Below are 22,443 nucleotides of genomic sequence, written 5' to 3'. Positions count from 1 at the left end.
ATAATTTTCCTTGATGTATAACGTTACTGTGTGGGGATCGCTGGTCGGCGTGGAATTGGTGGACAGAATTGTTTCTGCATTGTATCACAAAACTAAACTAAACTAAAGTTGCCAGGCAGCATCTATGGAGGGAAATGGGCAGACGATGGTTATGACCGGGACCATTCTTCAGATTGATGGAGTAGAGGGGAGATATCTGGTTGAAAGCCTTGAGGGGAAAGGGTTGGGCAAGAGCTGGCAAGAAATAGGTGGATTCAGGTGAGGAAGGGTCGATGGGCAGATGAGTCAGGTTGGAGAGGGGTGGAGATAAGAACCAAGCCAGGAGGTGATAAGTGGAGAAAATAAGGTGGAAAAGCTTTTCCCACTGAGAGTAGGGAAGATTCAAACAAGGGGACATGACATGAGAATTAAGGGACTGAAGTTTAGGGGTAACATGAGGGGGAACTTCTTTACTCAGAGAGTGGTAGCTGTGTGGAATGAGCTTCCAGTGAAGGTGGTGGAGGCAGGTTCGTTTTTATCATTTAAAAATAAATTGGATAGTTATATGGATGGGAAGGGAATGGAGGGTTATGGTCTGAGCGCAGGTATATGGGACTAGGGGAGATTATGTGTTCGGCACGGACTAGAAGGGTCGAGATGGCCTGTTTCCGTGCTGTAATTGTTATATGGTTATATGGTTATAAAAGGGTTCAAGTTGTGGCATCTGATAAAGAAGGTAGATGGGGAATGAAATGTAGACCAGATGGGTGCATGGATGGGAAAGAGGTGGTCGAACAATAAGGGACTCGTAGTAAGGAGGGGTAAGCAATAGGCAGACGGAGGAGGTGGAGACTGGAAAAGGAACAGGGTGACAGGAGCAGGGACAAGTGGAAACAAAGTAATAATCATAGTCTTGGTGTAATGCAGAATGGAAACAGGACCTTTAACCCAACTTGCCCATGTTGAACAAGATGCCCCATCTACACTAGGGGTTATGGGAAGAAGACAGGAGAATGGGGTTAAGAGGCAAAGACTAATCAGGCATGATTCAATGTTATACTACACTTGAATGGCCGAATGGCCTCATTCTGCTCGTACAACCAATGGACCCACCTGCCTGTGTCTGGCTCATAGCCCTCTAAATGTTTCCTATCCATGAACCTGCCCAAGTGTTTTTTTTTCAATGTTGTTATCGTATCTGCCTCAACAATCTTCTCTGGCAGCTCATTCCATATATCCACCACTCCCTGTATGGGAAAAGTCCCCCTTCAGGTTCCTATTGAATCTTACACCTCTCACTTTAAACCAAGTCCCCTGGTGCTTGATTCCCCTACTCTGGGTAAAGGACGCATTTACCCTATCTATTCCACTCATGATCTTGATAAGATGGGCCCCTCATCTGCTTGCGCTCCAAGGAATATAGTCCGAGCCTGCCAAACCTCTCCCTATAGCTCAGGCCCTCAAGTCCTGGCAACATCCTCATAAATCTTTTCTGAACTCTTTGTACCTTAACAACATCCCTCCCATTGCTGGATGACCAAAACTAAACACAATACTCTAAATACAGTGCTACCAACGTCTTGTGTAACTGTGATTTCTGTACTAAAAACCCAAACTACTAAAAGCCTTGACCACCCTTTCTAGTTGTGACGCCACTTTCAAGGAAGTCTGTACTTGTACTCCTGGATCTTTCTGCTCTACAACACTCCCCAGGGACCTGCCATTCAATGTGAAGGTCCTGTCCTAGTTTGCCCCATACATTATCACTTTATAGACCCCATTCACCATTCCACAGCTCACTTGCCCGACTGATTCTGCTGTAATTTCTGATAACCATTTTCACTACTACAGCAACCACCCACCTTTAGTATCATCTGCAAACTTAGTCATTGTGCCTTCGGCAATCTCGTCCAAATCATTGAAATAAACCAGAAACACCAATGAGCCCAGCACTGATCCTGGGGCACATCACTAAGAGCCAGGCCTGGAGTCCAAAAGCAACCTTTCGTCATCACCCTCTGCTTCCATTCATAAAGCCAATTCTCTACCCAGTCAGCCAGCTCTCCCTGGATCCCATGCCAATGGGGGCGAGAATAATTCATGTTGATCTTGCCAACAACATCCACATCCTGCGAATGAACACAAGTAAGATTGATTGGGACCAGGCATCTGTGGTAGAAGGGCTCACAGATGGATCCCAAGGGAAATAAACCCACTCAGCATTTCAGGCAATGGTGTTTGCCCTGCCTTGCACTTTGCTGGAGTCCACTATCCATAGAAACCAGGATGCACCCCTGTTCCCAACCATCATTCCTGACTGAATGTGGCAGACAGCAGGGCCTTTCACAGGACCCGTCACAAATGTTTGTTGCTTGTTTGTTGCAAGAGGGCCGAGCATGTGGACCGCACATGGACTACAGCAGCGGAGGACACCACGGCTACGCACGCACGGCCAGGCCGACCCTGAAACGTCACCAGGCCAACAGACCTTCATGGTCAGATCAAGATCCCTGCACTTCCAACAATCTGGGACTTGAAAATGTCGCCAAACTGGTGACTCTGTATACTGTCTCAGTGTACGACTGCTGCACACTTGTACTGTGTCTGAGATGCTTATCTAATATGTATAGAAGTGCTTACATATATAGTGATACTTGTACTGAACTGTATACAAAATGAATTTCCCTGCACCTCGGTACAGATGACAAATAATGTACCATACCATGTTTCTGCTAGGTAGTTGCAAAGATACCGAATCAATTAATGGCTTTGCATAATGAAGCTCCAATTCCTATTTAACATGTTGGTGCATTGATGTCAACAGATACATCTGTGCTCTTTAGTATAGTTTTAAATTTTACCTCCAGCAACTTTCTTAATTCATGTTTAGATTCATTTTAGGTTATGAATTCTCTTGAAGACTTATGGGACCAAGATAACTATTACTGTTCAATGTTCCATGAACATGAAAGGTGAATTATGTCAACAGCGACCCTCCGACTAAGGGACAGCACGATGGCGCAGCGGTAGAGCTACTGCCTTACAGCGCCAGAGACCCTGGCGATCCTGACTGTGGGCGCTTGTCTGTACAGAGTTTGTACATTCCCACCGTGACCTGCGCAGGTTTTCGCCGGGATCTCCGGTTTCCTCCCACACTCCAAATGCGAACAGGTTTGTAGGTTAATTGGCTCGGTATAAATGTAAATTGTTCCCAGTGTGTGTAGGATGGTGTTAGCGTGTGGGTGTTGTTGGTCGACACAGAACTGGTGGGCAGAAGGGCCTGTTTCCGCAATGTGTTACTAAACTAAACTAAACTTAAAAGACTATGTGGTGTGAACTGTAACATTTTGTCAAACACAGTTTTGACTTTCTGTGTGGCATGAGGCACCATATAAATGCAGGGCTGCCAACTCTCACACTTTGAGCGTGAGACTCACGCCCTCAAGCAAACTCTCACGCCCTCACACTGATCAGAAATTTCTCACGCTCAGTGGTGAGAAATATTGTGATCAACGAAAATTTCAAAACTCGGATAAACTGCATGGTCCGCGGGTGTTGGAGAGCCGGGGCTGCGGGAGGGATGGGAGCAGAACCAGCGGCGGGAACAGATGCGGGGAGCCGGGACTTGCGAGTGTTTGCGGCGCTGCGAGTCGCTCGCTGCAGCTCTGGCCATGGAGCGCTCAGGACAGTGCGAGTGTCCCGGGCCGCGGAGCCATCGGAAGCGCCGCTGCCGCGAGGGTCTCTGTGCCGAAGGGACAGACTCTCAAAGGGAGGTGGAGAGAGAGAGAGAGGGGAAGGAGACAGGGAGACAGTGGGGAGAGAGAGAGGGGTGAGAGGAGGGAGAGGGAAGTGGAGAGAGTGGGAGGGGTGAGACGGGGAGAGAGGAGGAGAGAGAGAGAGGGGGAGAGGAGAGAGAGGGGGAGAGAGAGAGGGAGAGAAAGATAGAGATGGGAGAGAAATAGAGAGAGAGCGGAAGAGAGGGAGAGAGAGAGAGAGAGAGAGAGAGAGAGAGGAGAGAGAGAGAGAGGAGAGAGAGAGAGGGGGAAGAGAGAGAGAGGGAAGAGAGAGAGGGGGAGAGAGAGAGAGGGGAAGAGAGAGAGAGAGAGAGAGAGAGAGGGGAAGAGAGAGAGAGAGGGGAGGGAGAGAGGGGTGGAGAGAGAGAGAGAGGGGAGGAGAGAGAGAGGGAGGGGAAGAGAGAGAGAGGGGGAGGGAGAGAGAGGGGAAGAGAGAGAGGGGAAGAGAGAGGAGGAAAGAGAGAGAGGGGAAGAGAGAGAGGGGAAGAGAGAGAGAGGGAAGAGAGATAGAGAGAGAGATAGATAGAGAGATAGATAGAGGGAGGGGAGAGAGAGAGGGGAAGAGAGAGAGGGGAAGAGAGAGAGGGGAAGAGAGAGAGGGGAAGAGAGAGAGAATGAGAGAGAGAGAGGGGAAGAGAGAGAGGGAGAAGAGAGAGAGGGGGAGAGAGAGAGGGGAGAGAGGGAGAGAGAGAGAGGGGAAGAGAGAGAGGGGAAGAGAGAGAGGGGAAGAGAGAGAGGGGAAGAGAGAGAGGGGAAGAGAGAGAGGGGAAGAGAGAGAGGGGATAGATAGATAGATAGATAGATAGAGAGATAGATAGAGAGATAGATGAAGAGAGAGAGGGGAAGAGAGAGAGGGGAAGAGAGAGAGGAGAGAGAGAGGGAGAGGGGAAGAGAGGGAGGGGGGAAGAGAGGGAGAGGGGAAGAGAGGGAGAGGGGAAGAGAGGGAGAGGGGGATAGAGAGAGGGGAAGAGAGGGAGAGGGGGATAGAGAGGCAGGGCTGCCAACTTCTATGCATTGAGCGTGAGAATCACGCATTTCACCAAATTCTCACGCTGATCACAAATTTCTCTCGCTCTGTTGTGAGAAATTCTGTGATCAACGAAAATTTCAAACCTTATGTCAACTGCAGGGGCCGCGGGTGTTGGAAGCAGAAGCAGTGGCGAGGACAGATGCGGACGGGGAGCGGGGCTGGAGAGTGTTTTCCGGGCTGGCGAGTCGCTCACTGCAGCTCCGGCCATGGAGCAGCCTCAGTGCAAGAGTCCCGGGCCGTCGGAGGCGTCGAAGCGTTGCGCCGCTGCCGTGAGAGTCTCTGTGCCAAATTTGCCCAGGTGGATCAGGCTGCGGCTCGGTGCATCCTGGAGGACAACCAGTGGCTGCTGGAAGTAAGTACCAAGCACTGGGTAGATACGGTGGAAGATAGTGGATTTCAAATGGGGTGGATGGTGAAAGCACCCTGCTTGCCTGCTAGATTTTCACTTACTATAACTGCAGGAAAAATGTTCCTGATGTTGGGGGCGTTCAGAACCATGGGTCACAGTTTAATAATAAGGGGGGGGGGGGGGGGGGGGGGGGGGGGGGGGGGGGGGGGGGGGGGGGGGTGGGGGGGGGGGGGGGGGGGGAGGGGGGGGGTAGGACTGAGATGAGAACAAACTTTCTTCACGCAGAGAGTTGTGAATCTGTGGAATTCTCTGCCACAGAAGGCAGTGCAGGCCAATTCACTGGATGTTTTCAAGAGAGAGTTACATTTAGTTCTTGGGGCTAACAACATCAAGGGATATGGGGAAAAAACAGGAAAGGTACTGATTTTAGATGAATAGCCATGATCATATTGAATGGCAGTGCTGGCTCGAAGGGCCGATGGCCTATTCCTGCACCTATTTTCTATGTTTCTATGCTTGAGTATATGGCAATAAAACTCGATCATTTGATTTTGAAGCATTCATGCATGGTGGAGGTATAATGTAGTCATAGAGTGATACAGTGTGAAAACAGGCCCTTCGGCGCAACTTGCCCACACCCGCCAACATGTCCCAGCTACGCCACCTGCTTTTGGTCCATACCTCCAAACCTGTCCTATCCATGTATCAGTCTAACTTTTTCTTAAATGTTGGGATGGTCCCTGCCTCAACTACCTCCTCTGGCAGCTTGTTCCATACACCCATCACCCTTTGTGTGGATAAAGTTACCCCTTAAAAAGTTACCTCTTAAAAATACTTCATACAAAAAACATTGAAATCATACTTCTACAGTGCACTAAAACATGATTTTAATACATCAAATTTCAAAAAGTTCCTACCCTGGGAGGGGGGATCCCCTTCTTCCACACCCTCTCCCCACTCGGTTGCTCCACTCCCTCACCAGGTACCCCCAAGGCCAGTGATCAGTGATCGCACAGCCTCCCCCCTTTCAAAAACGCTCCAATCCAATTTAAAGCATATATATTGCATTCAAGTGTAAGTTAAAAGACTCGCTACAGTATGCACCATGTTGCACAATTTCAAGCTGGTAAATGCAAATTTTCCGTACCAATGGGAGGGGGACAAAACCTCTCCCCCCCCCCCCCCCGGCTTCGTCACGCTATACTCCCTCGGGCTTGGTTTCTCGCATCTCACTCCCAACTCTCACCCAATGTTGGCAGCCCTGTAAATGCAGGTTTCAGTTTCTCACCATTAACATTTCTACGAATTGAAATGTGCGACTGAGTCTGAGAAACAGTGTGTTGACCATCAACCAGGGTCAATAAAGTGGTTACGTCCAATTGTTTTTGTGTGATTGAGTCGCAATGGGATGACAATGAGAAAATTGTTAACTTCCAAGTACTCCCCCCTTCAACCCAGACGGATTACTTCTAATTCCCATCAATAAACATCACGGATAAATTGAAGTTTGCACCTTTAAACATCCAAAGAAATGAAATGATTGATGCAAAATAATTATTCTGCAGAGGCACCGTTTTGCCAACTGTGGATCATATACATTAACTTGAATATTTAGAGTGAGCTGGAAAATGTGGATTTACAATGACATTGATGATACCTGTAGGTATTATCCAATTTGCATCCAAATGTACCTTGCTGTCAAGACCATTAATTTATGAAATTTACTCTCTCACCTTTCATAAACTATATGGCGACTGCAATTTTAAGGATAGCTCTGGTTTGACCATTCTTAAAGCTGCAATAAGATCTGCTATGTAATATTAAAACATTAAGGCAGCAAGTTTTTCTCCTGAGGTCAGATGCAATCCTGCACCCGCTTTCACAATGTTATGCTTTGTATCTTCAGAAAAAAATTGAAATAACTCCCTGCAACCAAGAACTGATCATTTATTTGTCTAGGAAGGAACTGCAGATGCAGATTTAAACCGAAGATAGACATATAGAAACATAGAAAATAGGTGGAGGAGGAGGCCATTGTCCCCTATCAATAACCCGTGCCTGCCTTCTCCCCATATCCCTTGACTCCACTAGCCCCTAGAGCTCTATCTAACTCTCTCTTAAATCCATCCAGTGACTTGGCCTCCACTGCCCTCTGTGGCAGGGAATTCCATAAATTCACAACTCTCTGGATGAAAACGTTTTTCTCACCTCAGTCTTAAATTACCTCCCCTTTATTCTAAGACTGTGGCCCCTGGTTCTGGACTCGCCCAACATTGGGAAAAAATTCCTGCATCTAGCTTGTCCAGTCCTTTTATAATTTTATATCTGTCAGGTCTCGGGTTTGATCTAGTTTCTGTTTCTTATTGTTTTTTAGTATTAGAGTGTGCATTCTTGTTTTATTTTGGTGTCTCACATCTCCTCTTGTTTCAGGTCCCATTTCCTGTCAGGTCGTTTACCCTCATGTGATTATTGGCCCCGCCCTGATGTGTTTCACCTGTGTCTCGTTATCCCCTGCTAGTCTGTATTTAAGCCCTTTGTGTTTTAGTTCTCATTGCCAGTTTGTCGTGTATGCTACTTGGTATCACCTCGTTCCAGCTCTAGAAATCTTGTGACCTCGACCATTGCCTGTTTTTCGACTTCTGTTTTTTGCCTGCTCCTAGATTGTACTGTTGCCTCTGTTTTGCTTACCTGTGTACCGACTTGGACCGATTAAACTCTGAAGACTGATCTGCCCTGTGTCTGAGCCTGCATTTGTGTCCTCCTCCTTGTTCAGTTCTGATAATATGTTTCTATAAGAACCCCCCTCATCCTTCTAAACTCCAGTGAATACAAGCCTAGACTTTTCAATCTGGAGTTGGAGTGTCCCCGCGGAATAGGCAGCATCTCGGGTTAGAAGGATGGGTGATGTTTTCAGTCAAAACTGAGACCCTTCTTCAGACTGAGAGTCAGACTCAATGTCATCCATTCCTTCTATCCAGAGCTGCTTCTGTCCTGCTGAGTTACTCCATCATTTTGTGTCCAGCTTCAGATCATTTATATATTTTTTTCCATATACCTCATAAACACATTGTGTCCAGGATGGTTTAGTTCCCCGTTACTGTCCTTCTTTAACTTAGTGACTTGTTTTCAATACAACATCACCATCATGTGAGAACGAATCTCTCCAATACAGCACAGCACAAGTTCCACAAAGAGTCAGGCAGCATCTATCTATCTCTACTTTAAAAATACCCATTGACTTTGCCAAGAAAGTCTGTCACACTCCAGTGGTACTTCCTTGGTAGACAAAATTGCTGGAGAAACTCAGCGGGTGCGGGAGCATCTATGGAGTGAAGCGGGAAGTGGTGCAAGAAAGAGGGGAAGGGGGTGGGGGGGAGATGGGGGTGAAGAGGGGTGGGAGAGGGGGGAGAGAGGGTGGGAGGGGAGGAGGGATATGGGGGGGAGGGAAGGAGGGAGAGGGGGGAGGAGAGGGAGATGGAGAGGGGGGAAGGGGAGGATGAGAGTGGGCTGGGGGTGGGGGGATTGGGGAGAGAGGAGGGGGGAGCAGGGAAAGGGTGAAGAGTGTGGAGGGAGGGAGAGAGGGGGTAGAGTGGGGAGGGGAGTGGGAAGGGTGGGGAGGAGATGGGTGTGGGGGGTGGGGAGGGATAAGTGGAAGAATGGGGAAGGAGGGGGAGAGGGTGTAGAGGAAGAGGGACAGGGGTAGGGGAGGGGAGGGAGGGGGGGAGAGAGTGGTGGGGGAGGGAGAGGGGGGTGGGGTAAGGGGGAGAGAAGGGGAAGAGTGGGATAGGTGTAGTGGAAGAGGGACAGGGGTAGGGGTCAGGGGGAGAGATGGAGGGGGGTGGGGGGGAGAGGTGAAGGGGGGTGGGGGAGAGAGGGATGGGGTGGGGGCAGGAGAGGGAGAGAGGAGTGGGGAGGAATAGGAGCAGGGGCATGCTTGGAATAGGGGAAAGGGTAGCAAGACCCAGTGGTGGCATTATTGTGGTCCCCTGTGGGAAGGGGGGGAGCAGTAGTTTTCTGGAGAATCAGTTGTTGGAGCCGGCAGTTGCATTGGTACAAACTAATCCTCATTAGAAATCGAGACACTTTTACAGAACCACATTGGTTTCCTTTGGGCAAGGAAATCTGCTATTCTGATCTCGATGTGACCATGGGCCCATTAATCAGGACAGTCTTCTCAGATTAGGGGCAATTAGTTATAGAGTCAGAGTCATAGAGCACGGAAACAAGCCCTTTAACCCACCCTGTGCTAGTGATGCTGCTGCTAGGAAAATCTTTAATTGAACCTCTAACTCAACATACATCCAAGACACGGAGGTGGTCGGGCGAGCAGTGGGGGCTTACAGTGCCTTACCTGGATCGGAAGTTGTCCAGTACTTAAGACACATGGAACGGACTTTGGACTTTTTTTCTTTTTCTTTGCAAACGGCGCCAAAATATGGCGACTGTGCATTTGTGGGTTGAGGAACAGAATGTCTCCGGGCCGTGCATATGTGACAATACAAAACTATTGAACTATTGAACCAATAAACTCAACATGACTGGAGCCCATGCCAACTATCAACCTCTCATCTGCACAAATCCTAGTCAAGGGATGGACGATGCAGAATAAATGGCAACATTGCCAGAAATGTCATGAACAAATAAATTAAATAAAAACTCCTGAAACAACCTGGCAATCTTACTCCTACTAAAAAAAGGACATTTCAAGGCATGCTAATCTGTTTTTGTTTCTTCATCAACCTAATTTATATCTCCTTTGGTGTTGTTCATTTGATCCATCGCTGTTTGCTGCCATTATCTTTCTCTGCACCTTGTCTCTCTCTCTCCCTGTTGCTCTGCACTACTGCTGTCAGTTGCGGTATCAGCTCTTCCATATTGTGTGTAGTGGCTCTATTTAGTACAGAGCATGTACCTTTAAGTTAGACAGATCCAAAATGCTGGAGTAACTCTGCAGGACAGGCAGCATCTCTGGAGAAAAGAAATGGGTGACGTTTTGGGCCGAGACCCTTCTACCTTTAATTAGCCTAACTAAGGCTTCTTCTCAGTTAGTCAAAATTGATCTGGATTTTTAAATTCAGATTCAGATTCAGATTCAGATTCAATTTTAATTGTCATTGTCAGTGTATGTATATACGTTTATACAATTTATAGTGTATGTTTTCAGCTGCACATTGTTTTAAAATGGCACTGTATTTTTTAAATTCTGCGGATGTGGTATTGAAATCCATTGATGCATCATTTTCTAGCAATGTTATTATTCAATGTCTTATTCTGCAGTTGAGGTTCTGCCATGCACCTTTAATGCCACAATCTAATTACTTCCTGCCAGGTGAGGAATGAGGTCAGTAGCAATTTAATTGGTTTGGCGAGAGTACATCATGGATTAGAACTCACTGTAAATGTAGCCTGCAGAAGATTTAGTTTAGTTGAGTTTGGTTTAGAGATACAGCGCGGAAAAAACCCCTTCGGCCCAACGAGTCCACATCGACCTCTGTGTGCACGCTAACACTATCCTACACACAAGAGGGACAATTTACACTTACACCAAGCCAATTAACCTACATACCTGTACATCCTTGGAGTGTGGGAAGAAACTGAAGATATCAGAGAAAACCACAGGGGGAACGGACTAACTTTGTACAGAGAGCACTCATAGTCGGGATTGAACCCGGGCCTACTGGAGCTGCGAAGGAGCAATTGTATCAACTCTCCCAAAGCACCCAAGCCACAATTTGCAGTAAGAAGTGCTTTTCAACTTCAAGCAAAACACCCGTCACCATTTGCAGTAAGTAGTGCCTTTCAACTTCATGCCACCATTTGCAGTAAATAGTGCCTTTCAACTTCAAGCCAAAGCATCCAAACAACCATTTGCAGGCAGTGCCTTTTTACTTCAAACAAACAATATTTTCATTTTCAAACCACATTAAGGGTACTCACAGTCGTGTAGATATTTGTTCAGTGTTATTCAGAGCTCAGAGAGATGTGACCCTTGGCTTCATCCATCTTGCAAAGAGTGAGTGAGGCACACCACTTCCTGGTTTTATAGTCCCTCCCCCTGCCTCCAGCAGGTGCAGCAGAGAGAATGGTGATTTTTTTTAACTTCAAGCCAAAGCTCCCAAGCCACCATTTGCATTAGTAGTGCATTTTGAACTTTAAACCTAAGCTCCCAAGCCACCATTTGCAGTAAATAGTGCCTTTCAACCTCAAGCCAAAGCACCCAAGCCACCATTTGCAGTAAGTAGTGCCTTTCAACTTCATGCCACCATTTGCAGTAAGTAGTGCTTTTCAACTTCAAGCCAAAGCACCCAAACAACCATTTGCAGGCCTTTTTACTTCAAACAAACAATATTTTCTTTTTCAAACCACATTAAGGGTACTCGCAGTTGTGTAGATATTTGTTCAGTGTTATTCAGAGCTCAGAGAGATGTGACCCTTGGCTTCATCCATCTTGCAGAGAGTGAGTGAGGCACACCACTTCCTGGTTTTATAGTCCCTCCCCTCCCTCCAGCAGGTGCAGCAAAGAGAATGGTGATTTTTTTTTAACTTCAAGCCAAAGCTCCCAAGCCACCATTTGCATTAGTAGTGCATTTTGAACTTTAAACCAAAGCTCCCAAGCCACCATTTGCAGTAAATAGTGCCTTTCAACCTCAAGCCAAAGCACCCAAGCCACCATTTGCAGTAAGAAGTGCCTTTCAACTTCATGCCACCATTTGCAGTAAGTAGTGCCTTTCAACTTCAAGTCAAAGCATTCAAACAACCATTTGCAGGCTGTGCCTTTTTACTTCAAACAAACCATATTTTCATTTTCAAACCACATTAAGGATACTCACAGTTGTGTAGACATTTGTTCAGTTTTATTCAGAGAGACGTGGCCCTTGGCTTCATCCATCTTGCAGGAGTGAGGCACACCACTTCCTGGTTTTATAGTCCTTCCCCCTCCCTCCAGCAGAGACAGCAGAGAGAATGGTGATTTTTTTAAAAACATTAATATCTCTCTGATTTGTCATCGATAGGAAAAATCCTCCGCACCCGTAAGGCGGAGGGGGGCTCTGAGCGAGGTGGCCAAAAATGACGGCCATAGGTGGCGGCGTTCTGTCGGAAATCGCAGCACCATGGGCCAAAAGCAGTCAAGATCAGAGATTTAGTAATATAGATATCTACATTTTTTTGTGCACTGTCTAAATCTTTGCATCCATGATGCGGTTTCAAGAAAGATTTTTCATTGTGCATTCACCTCATTGTATCTGTGCATTTACCAATAAATACAAGTTCATAAGTTCATACGTTCCAGGAACAGGATTAACCCATTCGACCCATCAAGTCTACTCCGCCGTTCAATTATGGCTGACCTATCTTTTCCACTCAACCACATTCTACTGCCTTCTCCCCATAACCCCTGACACCCTTACTAATCAAGAATCTGTCAATCTCCGTCTTAAAAATATTCATTGACTTGCTGTTCACAGCCGTCTGTGGCTATGAATTCCACAGATTCATCTCCCACTGACTAAAGATATTCCTTCTCATCTCCTTTCAAAAGGTAATAATAATAATAATAATAATATATTTTATTGTCATTGCACATAAGTGCAACGAGATTTGGTATGCGGCTTCCATACGATGTCATAACTTAAATACCTAATAAAATTTATATTTAGATACCCCGAGAACATGGTTTGTAAAAAGAACATTAAAACAGTAAAACAGTCAAAACAGTTCAAAACAGACTAAAGTGCAGATGTGTCTGAGCAACGTGACCATCCAAGGGAGACAGTCCATGGGGCTGAAGGCACTCAGCAGGGCTGGTTCAGAGCCGCTATAGCTCTTAAAATGTTGCCAGGACTAGAGGGTCAGAGCTTTAGGCAGAGGTTGAGTAGGCTGGGTCTCCATTCTCTGTAGTGCAGGAGGATGAGATCTTATACCTGTATAGGTGTATAAGTTCATGAGAGGAACAGATTGGGTAGATGCGCAGAATCTCTTGCCCAGAGTGGGGGAGTCAAGGAACAGAGGACATAGGTTCAAGTTGAAGGGGGAAAGATTTAATAGGAATCTGACGGGTAACGTTTTCATACAAAGAGTGGTAGGTGCATGGAACAAGCTGCCAGAGGAGGTAGTTGAGACAGGGACTATCCCATCGTTTTAGAAACAGTTAGACAGGTACATGGATAGGACTGGTTTGCAGGGATATGGACCAAGCGCAGGCAAGTGGGACTGGTATAGCTGGGACATTGTAGGCTGGTGTGGGTGAGTTGGGCCGATGGGCTTGTTTCCACATTGTATCACTATGACTCTATGACTAGTCCCATCCTACACCCAAGGACAATTTACAGAAGCTAATTAACCTACAAACACTTTTGAGATGTGGGATTAAACCGAAGCACCGGAGAAAACCTACGTAGTCAGAGGGTCAATTTACAAACTCCATACAGGCAGCACCCATAGGCAGAATCAAACTTGTGTCTCTGGCACTGTAAGGCAGCAAGTCTACTTCTAAGCCACCATTTGACCAGGCACATTCAGCTGTGAAACTCAAGCGGGTAAAACACCCTTACACCAATGATACAATTGCTGCATCAGTCACGCACAGGATGTTGGAACATAGCACATCGATATGTGCAGCACAGGAACAGGCCCTTCATCCCACAATACTGTACGCAATACTCCAAATATGACCTAACCAAAGTCTGGCAAAGCTGCATCATAACTTCCTGGCTCTATATTCAATGCCCCAATCATAGAATGCACACATACGACACATCTCCTCCACCATTCCTCTACCATTCTATCTACTTGTGTTGCCTCATTCAGAGAGCTATGAATTTGGACCTCAAGATCTCTCTGTACATTAACGCTGTTACAGTGTCGCTGTTAACCATACACTTTGACGTCACTTCTGGTACAAGTATATCGCCCTTGAAACCCTTCACCGCTGTTTCATCCAAGCCTTACTGCTGCAACATACAGTAATGTACACTGGTCGATCTGCAATTTCACCACATGGGTGGATGCTGAGAACAACACCTCAGGCAAGTGCAGGCCAATTAGCTTCAAGGTCACACCTGTTAACTAAGTCAGCAATTGATCCACGGATAACAGTCAGAAATTGCCTTTGCCAATAGTCGTACACTAATTGCCACTACATTAATTACATCTGTTGATTTGAAATATATTCGTGTTTCGATTAAGAAAAAAACTACTGAAGGAAGGAAATTCATTTGAAATGGTTAAGTTGTATGTTACCTTTGGAGGTACTGGTACTGGAATGATTATGTGTCTGGAAACCAAAGATTGATCGTCCATCTCCAAATCTAAGTGGGAGATTATAGGATTTTTTTTTTTTTGCCTGACATACACACTAAAAATAGATCCTTTAATATGCAAGACAGCAGGATGAGAAGAATGAGCATTCAACGTTGACTTCAGCAAAGCTGTTTACACCATCTCAAGAGGAGTTGCTGCCTCCTACCAAAACCCATTTGCAAAAGGATGCCCTGCATTGAGTCCACTCTGTGTGGTAGGGTGGCTCATACTGCACTCTGCATTGTGAAAATACAGGGTATGTAACCATCCGAGAATTAGTACAGGAGGCTAATTTGGCTCATTGCGTCTGCATAATAGCTTTGCTTTCTTTCTTCTCCCTCCACAGTTCAGCAAATTGTTGTCTCTCCAGTTTAATTGCCTCCCTTTGATCTGGTATTTTGTTGGTTCACATGCTTGATCAATGGTGTTTTATCATTAATGTTTTATTATTATTAATGTTTAGTGTTTTCCGAGTCATTCGTAACTGTCACTGTTTGTCATGTTGTTACTTGTGGGCAGAGCACCAAGGCAAATTCCTTGTATGTGAATACTTGGCCAATAAACTTACTTACTTACATCTAATTTTCTTTCCCGTTTTGAGAAACGCTACCAAAAGCATTATCATCATCATTTCACTCGTGTTCCCAGCACATATCAATTTGTTACATCGTACAAGAAAGATCTATCTTACCTTTGTATTGGTAACTGATTTCTGCTTGTGTAAAAAAAATAATAATACTGCATTGAAGAATAGATTTGTTGACATCACTGTGCAAAGACCCTCATGGGCCAAACATGACTTCAGGTTCAGAGCAAACATAAAGCAGAGATGTGTAAACATCAGTGTCATCACGGAACGATATCTACAACAGATGAAGAAGCTACGTGCAAAAACAGCTGATTTCCCCTTACCTACAGGTGACAATTCATGGACGCTGCCGATATAAGGTCCGTCCAGAAACTTGGGTTCACTGTCATTTATATCCTGAACTTTGATAATAAATTCCGATTCGGGTTCCAGGGGCCTGTCGGTCAGTTTGTCACGGGCCTGAGCACGGAGGGTGTAGTAGGTCTTTTCTTCGCGATCCAATCGCTCTGTGGCATGGATATCTCCAGTAATCTCGTCAATGATGAAGACTGTCCCAGCGCCTTCCCCTGATATGGTGTACTTTATGGAGCCATCCCCTTTGTCGGAATCTGAGTGGATCTGGAAAAGAGAGAGAAATGCTTATAGTTCAGAAGGTCATACGTGATAGGAGCAGAATGAGGACATTCGGCCCATCAAGTCTACACCATTCAATCATGGCTGACCTAGCTCTCACTCATAGCCCCATTCTCCTGCCTTCTCCCCATAAACCCCTGACACCTGCACTAATCAAGAATCTATCTATCACTGCCTTAAAAATATCCATTGACTTGGCCTCGACAGCCTTATTTGGAAAATAATTCAACAGATTCACCACCTTCTGACTAGATAAATTCCTCCTCATCCCTTCCTAAAGGAATATCCTCTAATCCTAGACTCTCCCACTAGTGGAAACATCCTCTCCACATCCACTCTGTCCAGGCCTTTCACTATTCGGTAAATCCCAATGAGGTCCCTCCTCATCCTTCGAAACTCCAGCGAATACAGGCCCAGTGCCGTAAACTTATAATATAATACACACACACCTATTTGAATCACTGCAGCCCCTCTGGTGAAGGTGCTCCCACTGTGCTATTTGGGAGGGAGTTCCAGGATTTAGATCTAGTGCCCATACAATAAATGGGGATATGCTTCCAAGTGTCACAGTTGTACGACTTGGTATTGGTGTGAGTATTGCTTTACTGTTATCACATGTAGTGAGTTACAGTGAATAATATTGTTTTGTGTTTCATCCAGGTAAATTGTATCATATATGAATATAATAAAACCATACATGACTTGGACGGAACTTACAGGTAATTGTGTTCTGAGTGCTCACCATCCTAGCCTGTCTTGGCGGGAAAGGTGGCTTCCAAGATGGCGCCCAAACCAGGCGACTATTTGCGTGCCAGCTACAAAAGCAGATCTACAATCACATATTACAATTGTGCCACACTCTTAAATCTCTACTCCTACACTGTGAATGGCTCGATTGTAATCATGCATTGTCTTTCCGCTGACTGGTTAGCACGCAACAAAAGTTTTTCACTGTACCTCGATACACATGACAATAAATTAAACCGAACTGAACGAAGCTGAGATGGCAGGTTTGGATAGAGTTAACAGAGTAAGTGTGTGAGGTAGTATATGAGAGGGTACATACTACAGCCACTGTGCAATGAGTCAGTGATAGGGAAAAACATAAATGGGTAGAAACAGACGGATATGCTAATGGGTTTGATGAGGATTGATGAGAACAGGTTATGTGGTGGATAGTAGAATGTCATAAGACAACAGACATGAGACATCAGGGGCGGTACTATAGAGTAGCGGTAGAGCTACTGCCTTACAGCACCAGAGACCCAGGTTCGATCCTGACTATGGTTGCTGTATGTAAGGAGTATGTACGTTCTCCCCGTGATCTTCGTGGGCTTTCAGAGATCGCTGGTCGGTGCAGACTCGATGGGCCAAAGGTGGCTGTCTCTGTGCTGTATCTCTAAACTGAAGCTAACCCAACAGTATCAAGGTTGAATTCTCCAATTTTAGGTAACCTCTAACTAACCCCCCTCCCCAAGCCCCCATCCCCCTCCCCTACATCTCCACCCCCCCCCTGTGTACCACCTGGTCTCCCATCCATTCCAATCCACCCCACGGCCCCATCTTCCTCCTGCTACTTTCCATCACCTGACTTAACAATCTGAAATCTTTCAAACCTGCTTGGTTCCTATCCCTGGCATTAGTTCTTGTCAAAAATAACCCTCGTCAAGTCAAGTCACTTTTATTTCTATAACACATTTAAAAAACAACTCTCTTTGACCAAAGTGCTTTACATTGGTGGAGGTACTAATGTTATACAACAGTGGTTCATAGATTAAGTACATGCATAAATACATACGTATAGCCCTCCCTCAGAGGAAAGGCTTGAGAGTAAAGATGAGTTTTGAGTCTCGACTTAAAGGAGTCGATGGAGGGGGCAGTTCTGATGGGAAGGGGGATGCTATTCCACAGTACAGGAGCTGCAACCGCAAAGGCGCGGTCGCCCCTAAGCTTATGCCTAGACCGCGGGATATTCAGTAACCCCAAGTCTGCCGATCTGAGGGACCTGGAGGTGGTGTGGTGGGTGAGAAGACTTTTGATGTAGGTGGGGGCTAGCCCATTGAGGGCTTTGTAAACATAAAGAGGATCTTGAAATTTATTTGGAACCGCACAGGGAGCCAGTGGAGGCCAGGATCGGGGTGATGTGGTCCCTTTTTCGGGTGCCCGTCAGGAGTCTCTCTGCGGCGTTTTGGACCAGTTGCAGGCGGGACAGGGAAAATTGGCTAATGCCAGTGTAAAGGGAGTTGCAGCAATCAAGGCAGGAGGAGATTCGGTCTAATACCTGCCTTGCTTCGCCCCTTTTCCAGCTTTCTTCTTCACCCACCACCCCTACAATCCGTCTGATGAAGGGTCTCAACCCCAAATACCACCAATCCATGTTCTCCAGAGATGTTGCCTGACCTGCTGAGCCGCTCCAGTACGCCATGTATTAACCGCCATCTGCAGCTCTTGGTTTTCATGTCAAACAAACCCATCATTCTAGTCACTGCTTTATTTGGTAGAATTTGCACCCCTAGAATTACATCATTCCTAATGTTTCTTGCTTTCCTGAATCTTAGCGGTATGGTCAGATGAGATTTTTAAAAATCTGTATGAACCAGACTTTACTCAATATTGTGGGACGGTGCAGTGCACAGTGGTTGCAGCACCGGTGACCCGGGTTCGATCTTGACTACGGGGGTGCTGTCCGTAAGGAGTTTGTAGGCTCGTGGGGTTTCTCCAAGATCTTCCGTTTCCTCCCACACGACAGGTTTATAGGTTAATTGGCTTGGCATAAATGTAAATTGTCCCTAGTGTGTGGGTGTAGGATAGCGTTAATGCGCGGGGATCGCTAGTCGGTGCGAAGGGCCTGTTTCAGCGATGTATCCCTAAAACAAACTAAATATTCTTGAGAGAATCTCCTAACTTCACATTCCGTAAAAAGGAAATATGCTCCCTCAGTAGTTACATGTTGCACTCATCTTCAGAACAAGCATCAGATTCTGTACTGCTACATAATCTTTCTTAATCTTGTTATATTTAAGTAAAAGTTCAGGATAGTTTACTGCCCTTGGGAGAAGAAAGTGCTTTGGAATTCAATATTACCAAGACAAGCCAACTCAGATGACCTTGTATTAAGAAGTCAATCTGAAGTAAAGGTTCCCCCTATCTACCAACATGGTTCTGCACACTAATGGTACTCAGCAACATTTTCATTAAAGCCACACTCTGTTCAGATCTGCTGCGTGCCTCCAGGCAAAATAACTCTTAATGTGATGTTGCAAAATAAAGCTCTTTGATAATTTTCTACTGGCTGGAATTTCAGGAACAAGAGTAAGATATTTATTTTAATTTAGTTTAGAGATCCAGCGTGGAAACAGGCCCTTCGGCCCACTGAGTCCATACCAACCAGCGATCCCCGCACACTTACACTATCCTCCACACACTAGCGGCAATTTAACCTGTACGTCTGCAGTGTGGGAGGAAACCCAAGCGCTCGGAGAAAACCCACGCAGGTTACGGGAAGAACGTACAAACTCCGTATAGGCATCACCTGTAGTCAGGATCCAACCTGAGTCTCTGGTGCTGGAAGGTTGCAGCGTTACCACTGTGCCACAATGCCGCCCAATATACGCTATCCAAGCGGAATATGAGGCGGTGTACCTCTGCTTTACATGTGACCTCACTCGGGCAATGGACGAAGCCCAGGACAGAAAGGTCAGTTGCATCTCCTCAGTGCACCATAGTTCTGCTCTTAAAAGCCCTCTCCCCAGACGCAAAAAGGATTGAGTTCCTGCTCCCTCCACAACACCTTTGTTCACTCATCCCTTCCCACTCAAACAATCCCCTCCCCAGATACTTTCCCCTGCAACTGCAGGAGATGCAACACCTGTCCCTACAACTCGTCTGTCCCCTCCACCCAGTCCTTCTAGGTGAGGCAGAGGTTTACATGCACCTCCCTTAACCTCACCTGCTGCATCTGATGTTCCCGATGTGGCCTCCTGTGGATTGCGTAGACTCGGTGACTGTACCGCTGAACAGTTACGCTCGGTCCGTCGAGGCCTACTGCATCTCTCGGTTGCTCACCATTTTAACTCCCCTTCCCATTTCCTCACTGATCTTTCTGTCTTGAACCTCCTCCTTTGCCAGAGTGAGGCCACACAGATATTGGAAGAACAGCCCCTCATAGTTTGCTTGGGTAGCTAACAATCCAATTGTATGAACATTGAATTCTCCAATTTTAGGTGACCTCTAACTAACCCCCACAAGCCTATCCCCATTCTTCTCCCCCACACCTTTCCCTACCCCTCTTTCCTCAGTGCCCCATCTGGACTCCCATCTATTTCTCCACACCACCCCCTCCTGCTAATGTCCTCCCCCTGTCTTCACAAACTGGGACTTTTCAAAACCTGTCTCGCACCTTTAGTTTTTATCTCTAGCCTTTGTTCAAACTGTCGGAACCCTTCATCAGACTGGAAGTAGAGGTGGGGGGTTTGGGGAACAACTGGCGGTGAGAAAGAACGAGAACAAATCAGGGCCGGTAAGAGATGACCTCAGGAAAGGTGGAACCCACAATGGCCCATTATTGGCTGGGGGAAATGTGAGAGATTCAAGAGTTATTCAAAGAGCTACAACAGGCACACCTTGAGGACATTTTGCAATAGTGGGTCTTTTCTTGCATCCAGTTCATTTCGCCCCCCACCCCACAAAACTCCACTTCCTGTCTGAAGAAAGGTTCCGACCCAAAACATCACCTAGCGTCCTCAGCCCCCAACTGTACACCCTGTACACACATGACTGTGTGGCCAGGTTCAGCTCAGGGCCGGATTTAGATGAAGAGAGGTCCTAAGCTGTTCCACTTGTGAGGCCCCCTCTGCGTTGGTTTTCAGCGCTGGCGGCGAGGCAGCGACCGGACAGCCATGGCGGCCAAATCTCCCACAATTCAAAGCGAGGGAGAAAGTGCCCAGCGCCGACCAGTTGCCGTTGCAGTGAGCATGCGCAGGGCGGCCGATGATGTGCTGGCCGTGGTGTGCGCATGTGCAGGGGGGAGGACGTGCAGCCCGCAGCAATGCGCACGTGCAAGGCGGCTTGCCGTGCCGGCGGATGAGGAGTGAGCGGAGCCCGGCGGCCCGGACACGGATAGCGGAGGGAGATGGAGAGAGAGAGATAGAGAGGGGGGCCAGCCCAGAGTTGAACTGTAGTGTCCTGCCTTGGCCGGAGGCCCCCCAAGACCTCGAGGCCCTAAGCTTAAGCTTGTCTAGCTTAATCCGGCCTTGGTTCAGCTCCAACTCAATAATCAAGTTTGCTGATGACACTGTGGTGGTGGGCCTGATCTCAGACAACGATGAGAAGGCCTACCGGGAGGAAGTGGCTGATCTGGCACTCTGGTGTCAGGACAACAGCCTCCTCTTGAATATCAAACAAACTAAGGAGCTGATCGTGGACTTTAGGAGGGCACATAGAAACAGAGAAAATAGCTGCAGGTGTAGGCTATTCGGCCCTTCGAGCCTGCACTGCCATTCAATATGATCATGGCTGATCATCCAACTCAGTATCTTGTACCTGCCTTCTCTCCATATCCCCTGATCCCTCTAGCCACAAGGGCCACATCTAACTCCCTCTTAAATATAGCCAATGAACTGGCCTCAACTATCTTCAGTGGCAGAGAGTTCCAGAGATTCACCACTCTCTGCGTGAAAAATATTTTTCTCATCTCAGTTCTAAAAGATGTCCCCCTCTATCCTTAAGCTGTGACCCCTTGTCCTGGACTTCCCCAACATCGGAAACAATCTTCCTGCATCTAGCTTGTCCAATCCCTTAAGAATTTTGTAAGTTTCTATAAGATCCCCCCTCAATCTCCTAATTCTAGTGAGTACAATCCGAGTCTATCCAGTCTTTCTTCTTCAGAAAGTCCTGACATCCCAGGAATCAGTCTGGTGAACCTTCTCTGCACTCCCTCTATGGCAATAATGTCCTTCCTCAGATTTGGAGACCAAAACTGTACGCAATAATCCAGGTGTGGTCTCACCAAGATCCTGTACAACTGCAGCAGAACCTCCCTGCTCCTATACTCAAATCCTTTTGCTATGAATGCCAATTCGCTTTCTTTACTGCCTGCTGCACCTGCATGCCTACTTTCAATGACTGGTGTACCATGACACCCAGGTCTCGTTGCATCTCCCCTTTTCCTAATCGGCCACCATTTAAATAATAGTCAGCTTTCCTGTTTTTGCCACCAAAGTGGATAACCTCACATTTATCCACATTATACTGCATCTGCCATGCATTTGCCCACTCACCGAGCCTATCCAAGTCATCTTGCAGCTTCCTACCATCCTCCTCACAGCTAACACTGCCCCCCAGCTTAGTGTCATCGGCAAACCTGGAGATGTTGCATTCAATTCCCTCGTCCAAATCATTAATATATATTGTAAATAGCTGGGGTCCCAGCACTGAGCCTTGCGGTACCCCACTGGTCACTGCCTGCCATTCTGAAAAGGACCCGTTTACTCCTACTCTTTGCTTCCTGTTTGCCAGCCAGTTCTCTATCCACATCAATACTGAACCCCCAATACCGTGTGCTTTAAGTTTGTATACTAATCTCTTATGTGGGACCTTGTCGAAAGCCTTCTGGAAGTCCAGATATAACACATCCACTGGTTCTCCCCTATCCACTCTACTAGTTACATCCTTGAAAAATTCTATAAGATTCGTCAGACATGATTTACCTTTCGTAAATCCATGCTGACTTTGTCCAATGATTTCACCACTTTCCAAATGTGCTGCTATC

General features: G+C 46.6%; 1 protein-coding gene across 1 annotated transcript in view; it reads right to left on the bottom strand.

Annotated features, from left to right (window-relative positions):
* LOC129707178 (cadherin-22-like) overlaps positions 1–15,680 on the bottom strand; it is a gene marked incomplete at its 5' end in the record, with an annotated part of 810,235 nt that extends 794,555 nt beyond the window's left edge. Inside the window, one exon of the mRNA XM_055651984.1 lies at positions 15,365–15,680. Within this exon, the coding sequence (XP_055507959.1) occupies positions 15,365–15,680 (316 nt within the window). The remainder of the gene's footprint in view (positions 1–15,364) is intronic.
* Between the last annotated feature and the right edge of the window lie 6,763 nt (positions 15,681–22,443).

This window comes from Leucoraja erinacea, chromosome 21, assembly GCF_028641065.1.
Source record: "Leucoraja erinacea ecotype New England chromosome 21, Leri_hhj_1, whole genome shotgun sequence".
NCBI lineage: Eukaryota > Metazoa > Chordata > Chondrichthyes > Rajiformes > Rajidae > Leucoraja > Leucoraja erinaceus.
Note: the sequence above shows the minus strand (reverse complement) of the source record. Positions and strands in the feature narration are given on the sequence as shown.